Source organism: Acomys russatus, chromosome 7, assembly GCF_903995435.1.
Source record: "Acomys russatus chromosome 7, mAcoRus1.1, whole genome shotgun sequence".
NCBI lineage: Eukaryota > Metazoa > Chordata > Mammalia > Rodentia > Muridae > Acomys > Acomys russatus.
The window spans coordinates 29,569,967-29,589,159 of NC_067143.1; the positions used below are offsets into that span (position 1 = coordinate 29,569,967).

The 19,193-nt window shown below is 45.8% G+C and overlaps 1 protein-coding gene across 1 annotated transcript in view; it reads right to left on the reverse strand.

Annotated features, from left to right (window-relative positions):
• Positions 1 to 19,193, reverse strand: part of Slco3a1 (solute carrier organic anion transporter family member 3A1) — a 294,528-nt gene that overhangs the window by 220,744 nt on the left and 54,591 nt on the right. Inside the window, 1 exon segment of the mRNA XM_051148731.1 lies at positions 14,192 to 14,657. Within this exon segment, the coding sequence (XP_051004688.1) occupies positions 14,192 to 14,657 (466 nt within the window).

Consider the following 19,193-nt stretch of genomic DNA (forward strand, 5'->3'; position numbering starts at 1 on the left):
CCCCCCCAGAGAGAGAGAGACAGAGAGACAGAGACAGAGGAAGAGAAAAAGAGGGTAAGGGGATAAGAAGAGAACAGACTTCTAAGTAAAGTAAGCCAGTCACAAGATGGCCCATACCACACGACTCTATTTATATGAGGCACCTAGAGTGGTCAAGTTTGTAGGTGACAGAGGTAGAACTGTGGTTTCCAGAGTCTGGGGAGAAGGCGATGGGGGACTGTTTAAAGGATGCACCTTCAGTCCTGCAAGATGATTAGAGTTCCTTGTGAACGTTGAAAGGCTCTTCAGCTCCTTAGGGATCATGTCCTCACGGAAGGCTGGAAGAGACCTTTCCATTCCCCATCTTCTGTAGACACAAGTTCATGTCCAGGGTCAGTCTGCTGCTGACAGTCCCCAGCATGCCCCATGGCTCAGCACCATAAATGACAAATACTGTGCTGCAGAGCTCTGCTTGTTCCTTAATCTTCCTCACGTGTCTGTCTCCCTCTGCCTGTCCCAGACATGACTCAAAAGGGTCAAGTCATGCTTGACATGCACAGAACAAGGCCACTTGGCATCGCCCAGGTGTGGAAAACTCAAGTCCAAGTTGCATAATCACCACAAATGTACACTGATTGAATGATGCTGGGCCAAAAACCATAAAAAAAAAAAGGCCATCTGATGAATAAGATTTTTTTTTATTGTAGGCAAGGGAGTGGGTGTTGAAAACAACTCTGTCTGTCTGTCTGTCTCTGTGTCTATCTCTTTCTCTCTGTCTCTCTCTCTCTTTCTCAAAGCTTCATCTGATCAAGTTCATACTTTGCCAGTAAGCTCAATCCTGAGAACACCAGGATTCTCATGGACCTGAGTACTTCATTGGTTACTGATGAAATGACAAAGTGCCCAGGTCTGCGGTGTACACTGATGCACCAACAGTGAGGTAGCAGCACTACATCAGTCTGTGTGTGTGTGTGTGTGTGTGTGTGTGTGTGTGTGTGTGTGTGCGCCTTTGCATATGCCGGTGAGCATTATCCATGATGGAGGCCAGAGATCAGTGCCAAGCATTTTCCGTTTTCTTCAACCATTCTTTACCTGTTTTTTTTTTTTTTTTTTTTTTTCAGGCAGTCTCTCATTAAACCTGGAGCTACTTCAGCTAGACTGGAAGACCAACCAAGCCCCCATGATCTGTCTTCCACACCTCTCAGTCCTGGGCTTATAGACACATGCCACCACACACTACATGGGTGTTCAAGATCTGAATTTGACTTTTCACGTTTGCATGCCAGGCATCTATGCCATGGAGCCATTTCTTTTCACCAGGTCAATTCACTTTTTTTTTTCACTTTCTAATACTTTATTCATGTTCTTCAGGTTATTTGTCACTACTGCCTCAATGTAATGAAGATAGAGTGAACATCTTACTACATATCCTGTCCCAGCTCAATATTTGTTAACATCATTTTGGCAGTTTGGAACTGGCTATGGTGGGAATACAATTAACACATATTCAAACCAGTACTTGTTTGTTATGAAACGGCTAGACTTAAGAGACAGAAAATATGTTAATAATGCAGATAATGTTTATAAAGAATACAGTGCCAGCTGGGTGGTGGTGGTGTACGTCTTTAATTCTATCACTCAGGGAGGCAGAGACAGGTGGATCTCTGTGAGCTAGAGGCAAGCCTGGGCAACCAAAGCCTCAGAGAGAGACCATGTCAAAAAACGTGTTTCAATCCACTTTTTATAGTCAGTATGACGCTTGTCGTATGGGATTACCTCAGTGGTAACATATGCTCGTGTAGGAGTAGAAAAAAAACCAGCAAATGGCAGGGGGGTTGAGCACCAAGATAATGGAGACCAGGATTAGGGTCATAATATCAGCCTTGCCAGTCCACCATCTATAGGACCCTGCTTATGAAGACTATTTACCTCCCTGGATTTCATGAGGAGAGCGTGAGCACACGTTATGGCTACCCCCACGAGTGACAAGCTTGTGCCCTCAATGTCATTATGGTCATCATGCAGGTCCATAAGCATTTCCTGCACTTGCCTAAATAAGCAGACAGCTGCGAAAGTTTCTTTGCGAAAACAATGAATACTAAAATTAAGCACTGACTTGCAACCAGTCAGAAGGCCCATATGTACTAAAGACTAGAATCAGATTCACCAGTGTGGGTTGCAGCGTGTTCTTTCCTCTGCCGAATGGTCTCTGAAACTTGACTTCAGCACCAGGATCACGGGTATTAAGTGTACTTGGATTGAGGTGCTGGAGCCTCCTAGATGAAGGACAGTCTCTTTTTCTCGTGACATCAATGTAAACAGACTAAGGCCAGGGTAGGCAAAATGACTGAAAGCTAATAATAAATGTTGCTGGGTTGCAAAAGGTTCCGAGTGTCCATGCACAATTTTGGAATCTATTAGATCCTCACTGTGTTAATGAGACTTCTTACTGGGAGTTCAAATTCCTTTTGTAAACTCCATTAGCAAGCTACAAAGCAGGTGGGCAAATGCAAAGCTTTCTTGGGGGAAGCAGAGCCTTATCTTGAAAAGGAAATACAGCCGTGGCTATTGTATTCTCAGAGTATCAGAGAGAGATGGATTGGCATCTCTCCTTAGACAAGTCAGAATGAACCAAACACCCCCAAGCCCCAGGACAGGCACACACACATTTCTGAAATAGTATGCCATGGTTTAAAAAGCCATCTTTAGCTGCAGAGGAATTTTCTCAAATGCAGAAACTATCCCCCCCCCCCCCTAAAGTTTTGCCAAAAAGTCAGTGCAGTTCATTTGTTTTTCCCAGATGACTGCTTGGGTCCCTCATGACTCTCTTTGCTTTTTAAGCCCTCAAGAGACTATTTCTTAGTGAGAACACATGGAAACTTTTGACTCTGAGAGTTCAAATTCTATTAATGATTCCAATGCATTTTTAAAATGTTTTTCCCCTTAAAACAGCACAAAAAGAGTTTTGATCTTATCTGCGTATTAGTTCAAACCAGCACAGAAAATTGCTGAATACTACCCAAAATATCCATAGCTGAGCTAAAAGAAGAGATGGAAAATTTCAGCTCCAACAGAATTTTTTTTTCAGGAAGGGATGAGATGAGGGGACACAGGAAGAGAGGAGACAGGTGTCATCAAGGCCACTGGGAACACATTCTGATTCCCCACCCATGTTTCCTAAGTGGTACTCAAAGCTTCTTGTTAGGACAGCGACTCTACAGAAGGCAACTCAAACTAACACCTGCCCCCCGCAGCACCCCCCCCCCCCCCGCAAACTGAGTAACAGTCGGCTTGCCACAACCATCTTGGGTGTGACTATTCCACCCGACATTGTCTGTAACCAAGGTCAACCCAACGTTAGCACTTTATGGGGCTTTAGACATTTGCAGGTCATGGACCTTGCTAAGATGCAGATGGAAGTTCTCCCTATAAGAGCATACAGATGTCTCAGTCTCCATGTAAATTTCGAAGGGCGAGAGACACTGCACCTACACTAGGGACATCGCAGAACCTTCAGCTTGAAGAAGAAGGCCAGCTAAGTAAGCCTCATTGAATTCTGGCATTTGTAAGCCAAGTTCCTGGATTCCAACTTTAAAGACGACACTTGAGGTTTTATGAGTGTCCATTAACCACCTAAGACTTTATCGGCAGATTGCATCTGTGTGTGGACTAAAACAGGCATACCTGTGCAAGTGCGCGCGTGCACACACACACACACGTACACACACCTGCATGCACGCACGCACATGCACTGCTTGGCAGAAGTGAAATGGCATAGCTGAGTTGGATGGAACATATTTATTTAGCTTATTCATTCCTAACAACATGAAGTCATTAGAGGGAGTTAAGGCAGCTTTGGCAATTGCAAGCATGGAAAGAGACCAGAGTTGGTTATATTTCTCCATTCAATAAACAGGGCCATTGACTAAACTGCATGTGCTTACTGCTCTCTGCCCACATGAGGAATTTGCTATTAAATACATACCGCTCCTGTAAAAAGCCTGACAATGGGTTATTTTCACATGCTTGAGTTTGGAGGGATATACACTAGGGGTGGGACATTCCTCTTGCCCTCTGGTCCCTGATCTGCAACTTAAATGACTATAAATTAACGAAATAAAGGGCTAAGCCAAAACCTCCAGCCTAGCACTTACTCCTTTATGTACTGGGCCAGGAGCTCTTCAGAGTAATATGGTGCATATCTTGGTGCTGTGAAAAAGCCAGCCCTTCCTTCAGAGGACAGCCGCCTCACAGGAGTTTAGTGCTAGTTACGGTTTGAATGTGAAGCATCTCACCTAGGCTTGTGCACTTGTGTGTCTAGTAGGTGAAGTTTGCCAAGGGGAAGTCCTGATCTTGAACAAACAGGTCACTGGGGTATGCAGCTGAAGGCTAAAACTATTCTCTCTGCTCCCTGCCCCATTATGGAGTAAACAGCCTCCTCTTTCTATGCCATAGTGTTTTGCCTCCTCATGGGCCAGAGCCCAGAGCCAAAGACTATGGACAGAACTTTCTGAGCCAAGAGACATCCTTCCTTCTTTAAGTTGGGTTTCTCTGGTATATGATCACAGCATTAATGAAACTAACCATTATATTCATCTTTGTGCCTGGTTGAATCTCAAGAGGAAAACAATCCAATTCAAGTCCTTTATAACATTACAGTGTTCAAGCCTAAAGATGTAGGATCCTGTCTCTACAGCAAATGCTGAGGAAGATAATCTACAGAACCAAGTAACTAGGATTTTGAGGGCTGGCCACTAGCTTTAGGCACAGCGAGACCCAGGACACCCTCCTGGCCTCCAATTCTCCTGCTCTACTCTCTTTGGTGCTGACCTTATTTCCTCTGTCTGTGACAGCCAACATGGACACTGGATTCTTCGTGCATTCTGGATTCTTATAGTTTGCTGTTCTAGAAAGAAGGTAACCAGTATCTGTCTGAGTCCAGAGTGGATTCTGATTGACCTATTCCTTGGGCCAATCACTGTAGATCAGAGCCCTTCTCTGTGCCATATTTGGCTATGCCTGTACCACATGGATCATTCCTGCAGCTCACAAAACCCACCTGGGATAGGAGTGGCTACTCCCCAGTGTGAGAACAAGATGATGGACAGACACTTGTCTATAATATTCCTCTAATAATCCTCTAGCAGCAAAGGGCCCTTAACCCAAGTCACAGGGCCAACAACAAATGGCATTGCTTTCTGGACACCAAACCCTTCACTCCATCAGTTCTGACAGAATGCTTTCTGAGGGGGTGAAAAGAAGACAAAGGTCAAGATTATTCTTAGAAAAGCAAATGTTCTAGAAATGAACTCGAGGGAAAAAATGCACCTGTAGTGGAGGTGTATCTTAAGATCTTTTATCTGAGAACAATACTGTGCTACAGTGAAAGGGAAGACGATTGCCTGTATTCATCAGGCAGGTGCAGTCAGCCTGCAGTCGTGAGAGTCAGTCTTTGATATTCTAGTGGAAAGAAACTGCTTTGTGAGAGAACCTGTACCTCCTCCTCTCTTCCTGGACCTCTCTAGTCTTCTAGCCTCTCCATCACCCACTCAATGCTATGTGTGAATGTCTCTTTGCAAAGATGCAGTTACCTACACAGTAGACATGGGGGCCCCTACCCAAGCCAAAGTGTATACCTTTTGCATTTCAAATGCTTCCTTTAGGGAACTGGTCCCCTTTAGTTTTGAAAAAATAGTTTTGTTTCTTTTTTCATACTTCCTGTTATACTGGATGGGGAAGTTGTGGAACCGTAAGGAAGAAGGACTTAGCTTGTGGAAGTAGGCTGCTGTGAGCAGGCCTTGAAGTTTTATGGCCCAGGCCTACTTCCTGTTCTGTCTGGACTTCCTATTTTGCCAAGAAGTGAAGAGGTCAAGCTGCATACTCCCACCAGCCGCCGCCATGCCTTCCCCCATCACACTGGACTTTGTCCTCTCAAACCATGAGCTAAAACCAACCTCAAGTTGTTTTTGTCAACTATTTATTTAATCAATGGCTGAGGGGGTCTCAGTAAGTTGGCAATGCAGTCTAATTGGAAACAAGCATCTTTAGTCTCTTTAAAAAGCAGCAGCTCTGAGAGGGTGGGAGAGATAAATCAGCAGTTCAGAGCACTGACAGAGAACAGGGGTTCCATATCCAGCACCCACACAGTGGATCACCGACCCCCAAATTTGACCTCCACAGGAACCAGGCACATAGGTAGTGAACAGACATACATGCAGGCAAAATATTCATGCAATACAAATAAAGATAAATGTTAAAAACAAACAAACAAACAAACAAACAGTAGATCTGGAAGAACTGGCTTTGCAGGCTTTAACTAACCTGAGGTGAGGTAAGGACCACAGGCTACCCAACACTGCAGAGGTGGCTATCAGTTGTTAACACAGCACTTAGACTGCAAGCCTGGAGCAGCAGCTGCAGCCTGCCCAAAAGCTGTTTGCATAGTGCACTTAGGGAGAATTCATTTATCTTTTGGAATGAGCTGCATCAACCTGAGCTTGAACAGCTTCTGGATAATGTGGATGAGTCTAAATCTCCAAAGACATTGGTCACCTAAAACGGCTAAAGAACAAGACAATTACCTCCAGAATGACAAAACATCTTGCAATTATAGAAATAGCTACATCATGGGCCGGGCATGGTGGCACAAGCCTTTAATCTCAGCACTTGGGAGGCAGAGGCAGGCGAACCGCTGTGAGTTCGAGGCCAGCCTGGTCTACAAAGTGAGTCCAGGACAGCCAAGGCTACACAGAGAGACCCTGTCTAGAAAAAAAGAAATAGCTACATCATTAGTGTCATAGAAAGGTTTACACGGGTTGACCAGTTCTACTCCTTTGTGCTCCTAAATTATGTTGGCACTCAGGGTTTGGGTCTCTAGACATGTTAGAGTTTACAATTTGGGGTTAGGAGTGCTTAGTCATAGAGTCTAAGCAAATACTCCAAAATTTGCAAAACCAAAATCTGAACTATTTCTGGCCCTTAGAACAACAGCTGCTGAACCTGAAGTTGTCAAATGACAGAACATATTTTTATTTATAGCATGGTCATAGCTAACACAAAGTATACATACAAACTGAAGTGAAATATTCCTAAATAAACACTCCGTAATTTTCTACAGGTATCTAAATTATAAATTGCTCATGTCATTTCCCCCACAATTTTGTTAAGACAGGAATTCATGAGTTTTAAAAGATTAAACAAAAATTCTTTCCATCTAAGAGGCAAGATCTCAGACCTTAGCATGCTGTGCGCTCTAGGGTACCTCTAAATCAACACAGATTTGCCCTGTTGCATCCTGTGGTCACACTAGTATTTTATGGGCTGAGATGAGCCATAGAAGAGGATTTATAGGAAAGCAAGAGCTCTGGTAGTTTGATTCAGGACTGAAAAGGTTGCTCTTTCCATGGACCATACCAACTGCTGAAAATCACAGCCCAAGGACTCTCGTCTAACGACCTGTCCTCCATCCAGATAAGCCCATCGCTATGCCTTTGTTCCTAGAAGTGGAACTGGAGACACTATAAAGATGATCAAGAATGCACTTATTGATTCTGCCCTCCCCTTAACATGTACAATACCTGTTGCTTAGGAACAGTGAGTGTGGCTATTAAACCCCATCATACTGGTAGGGCGATGAGTTCACAGCAACTGGAAATCAGCCTCACCAGGAGCCAGGGCGACGGGAGAACAAAGATTCAATTCTTGAAATGACTCTAAGACGCCTAACTTGGAATGCCAGGGATGACCCAGGTGGTGAGCATAGCCATGATGCCATGAGCCACTGAATGTGGCACATACACATTTAGAAAGGAATGAGAAATAGCTACCAGGCGATAGGTAAGCACCAGATAAGGACTAGGTGTGAGTTGCTTAACATAGTGCCAAAACACACTGCAACAGCCTATCATGGGCAGCTGGGATGAGGGACTGGAGCACGGCCAAAACAAGCTGACCACTTCCAGTGCCATTTAGTTCAGAAAAAGAAATTAATGAGGGAAACTTCAATACCAATGGAGTTGCAAGAACGTAATGAGGTTCGCTTGCTCCCACGAGGAATGGCTTTTTCAATTAGTTCTCTTAAAAGAAGAAGAAGCCCAGTCACGGTGTATTTGATCCATACTCGACCCACACTATTTGGAGAATTAAATCACATTTTATCCAATGTCAAGTTAAAATAAAAACTCATCAGAGGCAACATAACTCTTTGCTCCCAGAGCTCTAGAAAGAAATGTAGTTCCCTCTGGCGGCTGGCGGGTACGCTGGTGACCTTTGGTACTAAACTAACACTTGGCAGATGAAATCTGAGAATAATTCTCTTTGCATCATTAGCGGAAACATGGAGGGCTGCTCTGGGTTTCAATATAAGTGATAACAAAGAAAACATGACACATTGGGTCTTAATAGATATGACACTAAGCTCAGAGCAATTGTTCTGTGTAATCAAGCACACTGCCAGAGTCCCTCCCCCCCCCCCATCGGTCCCCTGCAAGAAACCGTCAGACAAGCACTCTCCTCTGGCCAGATCCCACTCCCCCCAGAACAGCCTGTGTTCTGCTCATTGTGTGCTGGCACCGCACACAAATCCACCGAACACACGTATACAATTCAAAATGATCTGGCTTCGCCTTGATCCCAATCTGCACCATTAAAACGATAGCACAGACATGGGGAAAGTCACGCATACAGCCCACTTCCTTACCCAGCGATGGCATAGCAAACAGGAGGCGTTTAAATGGACTTCTGTGTTGTCCAATACTAACTTCCCGTTTTTGGGGTAGAGAAGGCTGTTGTGCATTGTTTTATGGCACTTATGCATGCTACCAAATATTCTACCACTAAGCCACGACCCCAACTTCCTCCCACCCCCATGTGTGTATGTATATGTGTGTACACATGTGTGTTTCTGTATGTGGGTATATGTATGCATGTAGCTTTGGTAAAAAGCCAGAGGACAACCCTGAGTATCTGTTTTCAGGCACCAGTGACCTTGGTTTTTGAGATGACATCTCTCACTGGTCCAGAACTTGGCATGTAAGCTATGTTAGCTGGTTAGGAAACCCCTGGGCTCCATCTGTTTCTGCCTCCTCAAATTGGTATTACAAGCACATGTTGTCAAACAGGGTATTTTTTAAAATATGAGGTCTAAAGATCAAACTTGGGTCCTCATTCTTACAGAGCTCTTTGCTGATACACACACACACACACACACACACACACACACACACACACACATAGTGTTACTGTGAGGAAAAACCTGGATGAAAGGTGCAGGGGACTTCTCCACTTTTTAAAACAATCTGCAATTCCATTGTTATTACAACTGTAAAGTTATTTGGAAAAGAAATCTACATCCTTAAATAATTAATATTCTAGGGCCTTTGAAGAGGTCATTGAGGTAAAATGGGCCCCTATGATGGTCCCTAACCCAACCAGATTACTCATCTTCTAAGAGGGAAGTTGGGGTTACAAAAGTGACCTCAGGGTCATGTGATCCTAGCAGGATAGCTGTGCAAAGAATGGGTAGTAGGGTGGCCTTCTGTAAGCTACAGAGAGAGGCTTCAGGAAATACCAACCTCACCTATACCTTGACCTTGAACCTCTCCAGAACCAGGAGGGAGCATGTGGTTTAACTTCCCCATGCCAGAATGTTTTGCCCAGCAAACCGATGCACCGCCCGCCTCCTCCAAGCTCTCCAATCATTTGCTTTTGTCTTGTGACTAGTCCAGCCTTCCAGCTCTTGACATCTCATGAGCAGAAGTGAAGATGGAGCCTATTAAGCAGGGAAGACCTAGGCTTTAAGCAGCCCTTCCTGCCCATGCCAAGGCTGGTGCTCAGGGGAATTATCACACTATGGAATCGTTGGTGGGGAGGGGCAGAAGTGTGTCTACGGGGCCTTAGAATGTACAATAAGAAAGGGTCAGAGGAAGTTGTAAAGAGGGGGGGGCTTCGAGCATAGCACGAGGCAAACTTCCTGATGGCGCTGATGCCTGCAGCAAACTGGAAACGGGAGGAATGGACAGACTGCACTGCCCACAGTGCTGGGACAGGAGGGAGACTCTGTCGCTGTCTTGTTGTAAGGGGCAGAACTCTGATCTAGATTCGTCTTTATACATGTAGAACGACAGTACATCACTTTCCAGCACCTTGACCTGAACACACGCTATGCTCACCTCCTGCCTCCAGTCTATCATCAAGCCCCCATTCTACCTTTTGACCCCCCACTATTCACCCCAGCAACACCTCCCTTCTTGGACTTCAAACACAGTCCCATCTCTGCCACCATCATGGCTCTCAGTGTTTCCTGAGGGCTTCAAACTCTCGAGTGAAATTCCTTGACTTCGACTTCTTCCTGACTGGCTCTCACCCCCACCAAGCAACCTTCTGGGCAGATGTCCGGGACACCTGGAATATGCAGCACGCTCACATCCAAGCCCAGCCATATCCAGATCAATGATTTCTGGCAGGGAGTTTAACCTCTAGGAATCACAGTTTACCCACATGTTTCATTTATAAAAGCAAAATTTCCGAGCACTTCTATCAATAGATGACATTTCTAGTACGGTATTTGTTCACAAGGGAATATTTTGTATGCAGCCAGAGCCATACAAGAATATTTAGTAACATGGCGAAAAGCTTATAAAATATTAAGAGAAATGAAATTACAAAATCATGTTTATTATAAGCACATTTTGGCTGAGAAGCATATCAATGCAGAAAAAAAGGCTAGAATTATATATACTATAAAGCCAGGAGTAACTGTTGCCTCATTACTCTTTTTTCTGTATCTCCAAAATTGCCAATGGTAAATGTGTAACACTTTTCCAAGTTATTTAAAAAAATCATCATTCTCATTTCACTTTTTTTTTTTTTTAGAAAAAAATAAATAAGTAAATAACAAACTAAAGAAGTACCCTAGTAAAAGGCCGTGGTAAAGAAAGTCCATTATGTCATCTCAGTTACTTATACTGTCATAAAAAGCAAGTACCACTGGATGTAATTTAGAGAGACAAAAGGACGGCTGAGAAAACTAGGCTAATGGACGGTCACAACACGGAGCTAAGACATGACTGGACTCCTAAAAAGTTGATTCTTGGGCCTCAGGAGGGCCCAAATGGTTTTCACCAGGACCCTGCCCATTCAGTCCCTATGGGAACAAAGGGTGCCACGCGCCAGCCACCCACAGGTCATTATCCGGCCCATCCTGTGAGGCCAAGCTCCACACGCTGCTGCTGTATTGAAATGTACTGAAAAGGCTGCCAGCAGAGCTGAGTCCCCCATTCATCCAGTTTTGTCCCCTGGTAATGAGCTCCCTCAAGTCCCTCCTCACTCTAGAAAGGACTGGCTTCGGATCAGGGTTAACCTTGTGAATGGCCCGTGCAAGAGCTCAGCCACAAGACTTAGAGGAAGTAATCACTTTGGTGGGAAATGCTGGAGGGACTTGAGCTGAACTGCTTCTCTTCTGTCTGGATGTGGGAGTCTGTAACCTGGCTGGAGATGCATGGCTAGCACCCATCTTCAGACCTACTCTTCAGGCAACTAACAGCAGGTCAGGTGTAGCTTAAACGGTGCAGGCGACCCATACAGATGAAGATGACTTAGAAACAAGCCTGTATTTTCCATATGAAGTATGTACATCATGTCTCTCTCCAATCCAGTATTAATCTAGGCATACTGACACAAAAGGCTCCCTCCAGGCCAGGTCTTCTGGAGCTGGAATCAGGGATAACAAATATCCTCCCTTCCCAAACGTTTCATATCTATAACTAGAGTCCTGGCTTCATTTCCTTCTCATAGCCCTCCTCTGTGCAGCACACTCCCTTAAATACTTCTAAAAGCAAAGTTAACCTGCTTCTAGAACTAGGGCCTAATTAGAAGAGATAAATGCTGTGACAGCCTCGAGACCATGGACATGTCTTTATGGCTCCTGCAGTAAAGGAACGCACCAGCTTTTCTCTACATATGCGATAGTCTTCTGAAACTGATCCTAGAGAATTCAATAAAGAGCCACCTACGGTGGCCAATCTGTGCAAAAAGGCTTGCTCTCGGCTACTCGCTCTAAACAGGCCCATGAAACCATCTCACAGAGACCTGGAACAGCTATCTGCACAGCTGTGCACAGCCATGGTTTGGAATTTGGTCAGACAAACTAGAGTGCTACAATGTCCATATACTGTAACAATCAACTTATTCTTCCATAGAAGAAAACAGAAGCCCAAGTCAAAATGTGGCTGAAACAATCTTCCCACTGAAAGCTTACTACAAATATCCTGAACCAGATCAGAGAACTCAAAAGTGTACCTTGTCTTGTTTTGTCCTAGTAATCTTGGGTCTGCCTCCCACTTCCCAAACTCAAATGCTCCCCTTATCATACAAACCATACCCTAACCAGTGGGGAAAATATCAGAGTAACTCATCAGAAAGCATCTCCTGAAGAAGAGGGGCTTAGGGAATGTTCTAGAAGCCCTAAACCTAGGTGACTGAGAGCTTATAAGGCGTCTGGGGTGATTTCTAGAGAGAGATTTTTCTGCTTCATTTGACAGTTTAGGAGACAAACTCAGCTTTCTATTGCCCATTTCCTTCTGTTATTTCTACCAAAAAACAATGCTCCCAAGGTCCCAGGGCTACATCAGTAAAACCAAAGCCAACTGTCCAGTTGTAGTTCCTGATACTGTTTTAGCAGCATGCTGGATTAACAGCAGCAAAAAATAAAGGATCACCATAGTCACCACCTCCCATACAGCACAAGCCCTAACCACAGAGGGGGCTGGGACTGTGCATCTTTGCCTTGACAGTACTAAGTCCGGTTGCACAAATACATCCTAACTGGGTTTGCCTTGTTCCGCCTCTGGATAGGGAAGTGTGCACTCTCTACTTTTCTCACTCAGAGACTCCTCTCACAGAAAAGTCACACATCAATCTACAAGACATTTGTTCAATCAAGGTATCAACTCCACGCCAGGCCCCTGCTCCCAGGGTACGTGCTCCCAGCCATCCTATCTCAGAAAGCTTGGGCTATGGAAAGTAGAAGCTTTGGTAGATAGGAAGCTTATGTCAAATTTGGCTCAAATTCTACTTTAACTTAAGCTTACACAATGAGTTTTATACCTCAAGGCAAACTGCTGTCAGGTGACACCACAGTTTCCCAGCTAGAGGTCATTCATTCAAAATTCCACACTTGGCCAGGCCTTTAATGCCAGCACTCAGAAGGCAGAGGCAGACGGATCGCTGTGAGTTTGAGGCCAGCCTGGTCTACAAAGCGAGTCCAGGACAGCCAAGGCTACACAGAGAAACCCTGTCTCACAAAAACAAAACAAAACCAAAAACCAAAAAAAAAAAAAAAAAAAAAAAAAAAAAAAAAAAAATCCCTCCAACCCCCCCCCAAAAAAAAAAACAAAATCAGAATTCCACACTCAGTGGCTGTCGATGTCTTCATGAGAAGCAAACTTATACTTCTAAGTCAGGGCTGGAGATACCTGGCAAGCAACCATCCAATTGTCCACCAGCACTTGGTCAAGGACAGACACCATGTGTCACATGAGCAAATTGCCACTTAGCTGTTTCTTGAAACCCTAGACCTTAGAGCTCTTTTATCTTTGCAGTATAAATATCAGAAACTACTACAGCAGAAAATACTTCCCTAAAGTTTGCGCATACTTCATTTCTTCCTAAATACCCAGTTCCTGCACAGGTTGCTAGTGGAAACATTACCAGATGTTTCCAATTTTGAGCTGACAATGAAATCAACTGCCTCTTCAGGTTAAAGCAAAACAAACAACAACAACAGCAGCAGCAAGAGGCAGTTTTGACTCTTTAAAGTTGGGGTTTCCCAGATGTAGACCCCAAATTTTCTTGGTAAACACTACACTGCCCCAAATCTCTCTGTACCACAACACACACACACAGAGACACAGACACACACACACACACACACACACACACACACACACACACACACACACACACACTAGATTAATCTCAAACTCCTCCATACCAGATATCCTCCACCTCCAAGGTCTGGTAAGATGCAGGCTGCATCTAAGCATCCCTTGGAAAGATTTTCAAAAGGGCTTTAGTTCATTGCCCCTAGATGTGAGACTGTTTTGGAGATCCAGCTCCGGAGATAGTTAGCCAGGTCTGCAAATCAGTGCTCCGGCAAAACATGTTCCCAGCTTTACACCACTAAGCCAACCCATACAGCAGGGGCAGTGCCTACCTATGTAGAGTGAGGAGTCCTTCCTCCGCACATGGTCGTCAATGTAGGAGACCCCCAGGGGCTGCACGGGGGTAGCACCGATGCCCAAGAGCACCTGAGCCCCAATGAGCAGCAAGTACATCATATTGGTGGCTGTCCGGTTACGGCAGATAAGGTCCGGGTCAGGCCCCTCATCACTGCTGGAGCCATTGGTGGCACAGACATCGCGGCCTTCTGCTCCCCAGCGGATCTCGCCAGCCTCATACTTGTACTGGTGGGTGAGGAACTCGGGCAGTGCTGAGAGCAGTGCACCCAAGGCCATGACGATGCCGCCACAGCCGATGAGGCGCGGTCGGTGCCCACGCGCTCCGAAGTAACTCACGAACAGAATCAGCGCCAGGTTCCCGATCTCGAAGCTGCTGGCGATCACACCCACGTCGGCACTCTGAAGGTTGAACCTGCGTTCCAGGGTGGTCAACACACTCACCTGAGGGTGGCAAAAGAAAATGTCAAAATCAATCTTAGGAGACACCCAAGGGAGCACCGCCCTGCCCTTCCGGGACCCTCTCACCTGCCTGGTGATGGAGCACCAGATTCAAAAGGCAGGTAGAAACCCAATGAATCACACAAGCATTCCCTTTTGTTTGCTAACCCTAATTCAACTGAAGAATTCACTTTCCTCGTAGCAAAGATGATTTTCCCCAATATCTGTCTCCATGTTCAGGGGTTCCATGAACTTCCAGAGGGGGGCACTTATGAAAAAGTCCCGAATAAGGCCCATAGTCATGGTTACACTTTCCCGTATGCACGCTATTCTCAGAATAGGAGGCAGAGGCCCTGTAACAAGACAGCAGCCAAAACCACCTAAGTGGCAAAGGAGACTGGCAAGGTTAGCTCAGTAGACTGTTTTACTCACTCATGTACCCATCCATCCATCCATCCATCCATCCATCCATCCATCCATCCTTCTTCAGGGAGTAGAGATTGAAGTCAAGGCCTTACACATGTCAGGGAAACAAACTACCACCGACCTACATTCCCAGAATTCTTTCCACATTTGTAGATAGAATCTCACCAAGTTTGCCATGATGACCTTGAACTCACTGTAGGCCAGGCAGGCTTGTGCTCACTCTTTTTAAAAAATATATTTTATTAATTTATTCATATTACATTTCAATTGTTATCCCATCCCTTGTGCTCACTCTTTAGGACAGATAAATCTTGAACCTATTTGACACTCCTCTTTAAGCTTCCCAAATAGCTGAGACCAGAGACTGACAGAAACAGGCCTGGCATTGGGATCATAGTTAATGCCATCTCCTTTTGGAAGTTTCTAAACTACACAGGTTTCCCCCGAAAGGATATCTGATAAAAACAAACAAACAAAACCCAACAAAAATCCCTCTGGGCTATCCTAAGCCCTGTAGCCCTGCTGAGGGTATTTCTGTGGGATGTTTGTATTTCCCTCCTCTTTTGTTCTCCCGTCTGCCTGTGTTTGCCCAACAGCATTTACTAAACATATGCTATTTGCCTGGCAATGGCCTGAATAAAACAGACAGAAATATGAGGACACCTGGTCTTAAAAGGCCACCTGGCAGGAAGGTACACACGGACACAACTAGATCATAAATTCAAGGGGCAATATGTTAATGTAAGACTTATTGGAGGGAAGATGGAGTGCCTCTCCTATTTGTGGGTACCATGACCTGTATCTCAGAAAGACAGCTGGCCCTGTCATGTGAGATCTGGCAGACGACTGAGGCCCTCACTGGGCAGGGAAGAATACTTTGAGCGAAGGTATGAATAAGGGGGACATGAGTTCCTGCTGAAGGCGAGAACTGACCCAGCTCATAGCAAGCCAGAAATACCACTGCGAGCAATGGAGGCAAGCCATGCAGTGTGGTGGCAGGAGTGCACGCACACCGAGAGAAATCAGAGGTGGAACCCTGCTACTTCCTTAATCTGCTGTGACCCTAGCCAATTCAATTACACTCCCTCTGCTTTGATTCTGAGAAATCAGAATCCTAACGGCCCTAGTGTGATAGAAATGAACACTGAAATAATGGTACAAATCTACTGGCCAGGGGAGTCTTCCATCCCACGGCATGATAGTACAGAAAGGTAGTGAGGTACAAGGGACAGACCACACGGTCCCTCTTAACTGCAGGTAAACAAGTTATGCTGTGCCTTAACCTGCTCATCTGTGAAATGACAGCAAGATCTGGGGCCAGGATAAACCCAAACCGTACATGTGTGGATGCTGGGAAAGGGTAAGATGTAGCCATTATGAGTATTCTAGTGTTTCTGTGGTTCCAAGGGAGCATCCGGGGTTTTAAAAGCCTAAGCATCACACCAAATATGGGAAAGGATGCTGGAAGGACTAAGAAACGAATGCCAGTGGACCAAGCAGCCAGGCCCTTACGGAGACTGGGGAGTGTGCCCTCATCAGCACACTGTGATAGACATTGTAGGGGAAGAGCTTTATTTCAGGCAAGCCGCATTAGATCTACTGACCAAGTGGGTATGAGTTGTTAAAGAAAGGGCAGGGAGGAGAGTCCCAGAGATGGAGGCTTCCTCTAAGACACCTAAGACATACCTAAGACAGGGATGTGCTTATAAACAGCCACTCACCCACAGCCTGCTGGTCACATTGCATCTGCTGATCTCCAAGCACATGATGAGTGCTGTGCCCTTACTAACAAAAGAACAGTGTGGCCAGGCCACCATTCCCTGCTTCCTTTCAGAACATGTATTTAAGCCCCTGAGCCCAGAGGATCTCAGCCTCATCAGAAGAGCTGAAACACTTGGTGAGCACCTGGGCTCCTGGCAGCATTTGTGACTCAGCGGGGCCCCAGGTTAGTTTTGACTCTGATTCCCAGTGACCAGAAGGAAGGTAAGAGGCGGGCTGCTGAGGTGCCGACACATCCTCGGGGAATCTTTCCTTTCAGCACTATTCCATGGGCCAGCCCCACAAACAGCTTTGAAACATCTGTCACACCCTTTTGGTTCCAGTTCCATTGTGCTTTCGAGCCAAGGCTAACTCCCAACCCACTCAGCCCTTGCTATGTGATTAGATGGCTCCTTTCTCTAAATACCAGATTGCACTTGTTGAGAACGGAGGATAAAAGGGCTCTGGCCTGGTCACGATGGCTCTAAAATCCTCCCAAAGACGTTCTTTCTGAAAGCCCCAGGGAAGGGGCTTCAATTATTTGAAGAAAGGCTTCAATTATTTGCTTCTTTCTGCTGTGACAAAAGCATGTACAGTAGACCAAATGCTGCAGACAGGTGATGTGGGGTGTAGGAGGAATTGGGTAGGTGGCCTAAAGATCTGAGACAGGAGTCTGGAAAGATGAGCAAAAGAGGCTGGCTGAGAAGAGAGCAGGGACTAGTCAGGTCAGAGGCCACAGGCAGTGACAGGCACCAGGAGCAGAGTAGTCTGATGGTGTCTTAACATACCCATTGCTGTGACAAAATACCTAAGACAGAGGACGACGTAAAGGGAGATTTACTCGGGTCTGTTTTGAAGGTTTCAGCCCATAGTCTCTTGGCTTCATTGTTGTGGGGACGGTCTATGGATCGGCAGAGTATAATAGTGGGCAGCATGCAGTTGAACAAAATACAAAGCTGCTACTTTGTAAAGGCCAGGAAGTAAAATAAAAAAGGAAGGAAGGATCTGGGCACCCATGATCCCCTTCAAGGGACCCACCGTGTGACTTAAGTACCCTTCCAGGAGGCACTAACTTGGAAAGGTTTCCTGCCTTCCAACAGCACTGCAGGCTTCAATAAAGCCTCTACTGCACATGGCCTTAGGAGCATTTAAGATGCAAAGCTCAACAGGCAGATCTGCAGGTGGCATCCTCCATCCTGGGGGTAGATGGCTATGCAGTTCAGGGGGTGCAGGTGCTGAAGTGAAGTCTCTTTTTTATTTCTGCCATGAGGCAGGAGCACAGGCACAGCAGACAGACAGTGTATCTGAACCCTGGAACCCCACCAAGAGCTCCAATTCGGCAAACATGCTCCATCAGAAACTATCACACAAGGTGCACGTTCTGGATGCCAGGGAAAGGTGATGGGGATCCAGACAGCTGTAGGCAAGGCACTAAGTAATCAGTTCTTCTGGAGTCAGATCATGCCCAGGGCTCTTATCCTGCCTCAAAGCGGAGTCTTTCCTCCCTTGCAGCTTCTTGTGGGCCTTGGTGATGCTTGTCTAGACCAGCACTTAAAGTGACTACAGCCATTCTGAACGGTGCTTGGTGGATCAATTAGATCGGAGGCTAATGTCTTCACTCATTTAAAGCACAATTTTCAGAAGCTAGACTAATTAAGTATGCATGAGACCATAAAAGCCACTTGTGGCTTTTTATGTGGCAGAGAATAATCCGGCTCTGAGGGAGCGGAGTGCTGAAGGGAATGGCTGCCTTTACTTAATGGGTAACAGGACTAAAGGAAACAGCTGGATAATTAGAGACAGAGACAAAGGGGCAGCAGGTCCAGGAGGAAAAGAAAGAAGGAAGTGCCCTTACCCTGGGCCAAGTGGAAATGAAGTTAGCATGAAGAGCATGCAGGATCTATCAGGCTCCTGCTACAATAACTAAGTGGAGGGGAAGTTGGGGGTAGGGAGGAGGGAGAGAAGAAAGGAGGGAAGGAGAGAGGGAGAAAAGGAGACAGGAAGGGAGGCAGGGAAAGGAGGAGGAAGAGGGGGAACTGCTTTTCAGAGTCCTATGAACTCTTGTTCAAAACAGATTCCCAGGGCTGGGCAATGACTCAGTGAACGGCTTGCTAAGCAAGCGTGAGAGCCTGGGGTACAGTCTCCAATAATCATGTACAGAGCTGGGCATGATTCCCCCTTGGAATCCCAGTGCTGGGAGGGTAGCAGCAGGCAGGCCCCTGGATTCCCTGGGTAGCAGGCCTAGATTAGTCCCAGTGAGGGATCCGCCTCAAAAAACAAGATAGATGGCTTCTGAGGAAATATACCTGAGATCAACCCCTGGACTCCACACACACCCAAATGCGCAGATGTACT